Source organism: Theobroma umbraticum, unplaced genomic scaffold, assembly GCF_002168275.2.
Source record: "Theobroma umbraticum cultivar Fairchild unplaced genomic scaffold, ASM216827v3 scaffold_81.0, whole genome shotgun sequence".
NCBI lineage: Eukaryota > Viridiplantae > Streptophyta > Magnoliopsida > Malvales > Malvaceae > Theobroma > Theobroma umbraticum.
The window spans coordinates 3,671,534-3,674,009 of NW_018397268.1; the positions used below are offsets into that span (position 1 = coordinate 3,671,534).

At 27.9% G+C, this 2,476-nt stretch overlaps 1 protein-coding gene across 3 annotated transcripts in view; it reads left to right on the forward strand.

The window, feature by feature from the left end:
• Positions 1 to 7: 7 nt before the first annotated feature.
• The window catches only part of LOC110425344 (uncharacterized), a 20,128-nt gene continuing 17,659 nt past the window's right edge, over positions 8 to 2,476 (forward strand). Inside the window, exons 1-3 of one of the 3 annotated variants that reach the window (XM_021440238.2) lie at positions 30 to 150; positions 329 to 433; positions 1,970 to 2,059. In XM_021440238.2, coding sequence (XP_021295913.1) covers positions 334 to 433; positions 1,970 to 2,059 — 190 coding nt within the window. In that variant the 5' untranslated portion in view covers positions 30 to 150; positions 329 to 333. Of the gene's footprint in view, positions 434 to 1,969; positions 2,060 to 2,476 lie in introns of all 3 variants that reach the window. The other 2 variants (XM_021440235.2, XM_021440237.2) reach the window with 2 other exon arrangements.

A 2,476-nucleotide genomic window follows, 5' to 3' on the forward strand; every position in this document is an offset into this window, starting at 1 on the left:
GATGAGAATAATTTTGTGATCGAAAATCCACTTGAATAACATTTTAACTGACTTAGCAATGGATCTGAACAACCCTTTTAATTATGCCATATATCTAATAAATTACTTGTCCTCATGTAGGTGCAAGTCAATATCAAAATATTTTACAAGGTAAGTTAGGATTTATTATGATATTTTCATTTTGAATCAAACTAAGATTCAATGGAATATTTTGGCTTAGCACTTTTAGTTCAACTTTATACATTATTAAAACTTATTTTGAATCCAACTAGAATATATTGAGAGAGATATTTTGGCTAGTTTTAGCACTTTCTGGTCGTGCCGATAGGTATCATGGATCAGAATCCTGGAGGACAGATTGGCATTCTGCAGATGCTCGGCCTTTCGCAGCAAAATGGTGGGTTAGGCTTTCCGGGCTGCCTTCAAACAGGCGGTAAGGCGTAAAATATTAAGCAGGCCTTAAACTTTGCATTTTACATTTCATTTTGTTTGGACTCTGTTTGATCGAAAAAAATGATTTTGCTTTGTGTTTTTAGTGTTTGGTTAGTTAAACATTAACTAGCAAAACATTTTCCAATCAAAGGTTTTAACAAATACATAATAACATTTTCCATTTTGATAGGGCTTTTTATACCCATCGAGAATGTCAAGGCCAATGTTCAGATTCACTTTTCTTTTTTCTTTTTTTCTTATTCTAAGTTGTTTCTTTGTTCTAAAATTTAGTAGATCTGGTTATTTTGATAGAGTGAAATATTTTGATTAATTTAGTACTTTATATGTATAACTTCTTTCGTAAGTAATTGTATTTTATTGTGATGATTATTGATTTTCGATTGGGAGGATGGTTTAGGATTTGGAAGGAGCAACATTTGTGTGGGTTGAATCGTATGGCTGTTCAAGAAAATGGGTTCAAAAATCAAGACGTTGAACAAATTGGTTTTTAGAATCAGAAGTGTTATGCGGAGGATGAAAAATAAAAATATAATTTTTTAAAAAGAAAATTTAAATTATTTAAAAAATTTAAAATAAATTTTTATATTTTTATTTTGAATTAAATAAGTTATTATAATTGATGATTAACTTAATTAAAATATTATTTATCATTCTGTATCACATGACATTGATATGACATATTAATATATTATAATTGATAATAATGTAACATGTTAATTTAGCTTGACAATATAATTATTTTTCACTTTGTACATCAATGTTATGTCAATGTTATGTGCATATAAAATAACAAATGGTATTTTGATTAATAATAAGTGATATTTGAGTAGTGACAATTAGTTAATTATTAGTTATAAGGGTTTATTTGATTCAAAATAAAAATACATGAACTTCATTGAACGCAATAAAAGAATAAAAATTTGTTTAAATTTTCTTGAATACTTATTTAAACATTATGCTAAAAATAATAGAAAAAAAATATAAAGCAAGAGATGAGAATAATTTTGTGATCGAAAATCCACTTGAATAACATTTTAACTGACTTGGCAATGGATGTGACAGAAGCTAACTTAGGTATCAATTAAAGGGAGAACATATGTGTTTTGAAAGAAGATGAATTTTGAGTAACTTAAGAGTTTTGAGTAGAATATTAGTTATCTCCAATTTGTAAGAGTATTTTAGCTTGTGAAATCCATCATATTGTTTCCTTTTTATGTATTCATTGATTATCGTCAAACCAATTATTAAGCTCAATCATACAAAAACTTTCCCTTTAATTATTCCATATATCTAATAAATTTCTTGTCTTCATGTAGGTGCAAGTCAATATCTAAATATTTTACAAGGAATTTATTATGATATTTTCATTTTGAATCAAACTAAGATTCAGTGGAATATTTTGGCTTAGCACTTTTAGATCAACTTTATACATCATTAACACTTATTTTGAATCCAACTAGAAAATGTTGGGAGAAATATTTTGGCTAATTTTAGCATTTTCCTGTCGTGCCGATAGGTATCATGGATCAGAATGGCATGATGCAGATGCTCGGCCTTTTGCAGCAATATGGTGGGCTCGGCCTTTCGGGAGGCCTTCAAACAGGCGGTAAGCCGTAAAATTTTAAGCAAGCCTTGAAGTTTGCATTTTATATTTTGTTTTGTTTGGACTCTGTTTAATTCGAAAAAAAATGATTTTGCCTTGTGTTTTTAGTGTTTGGTTAGCTAAACCTTAACTAGCAAAACATTTCCAATCAAAGGTTTTAATAAATACATAATAACATTTTCCATTTTGATAGGGCTTTTGATACCCATCGAGAATGTCAAGGCCAATGTTCAGATTCTTTTTCTTTTTCCTTTTTTTTTTTTATTCTAAGTTGTTTCTTTGTTCTAAAATTTAGTAGATCTGGTTATTTTGATAGAGTGAAATATTTTGATTAATTTAGTACTTTATATGTATAATATAGTATATGTTATTAATGTACATATATCCAATTTCTTACCTTCTTGTAGATCCAAATCAATA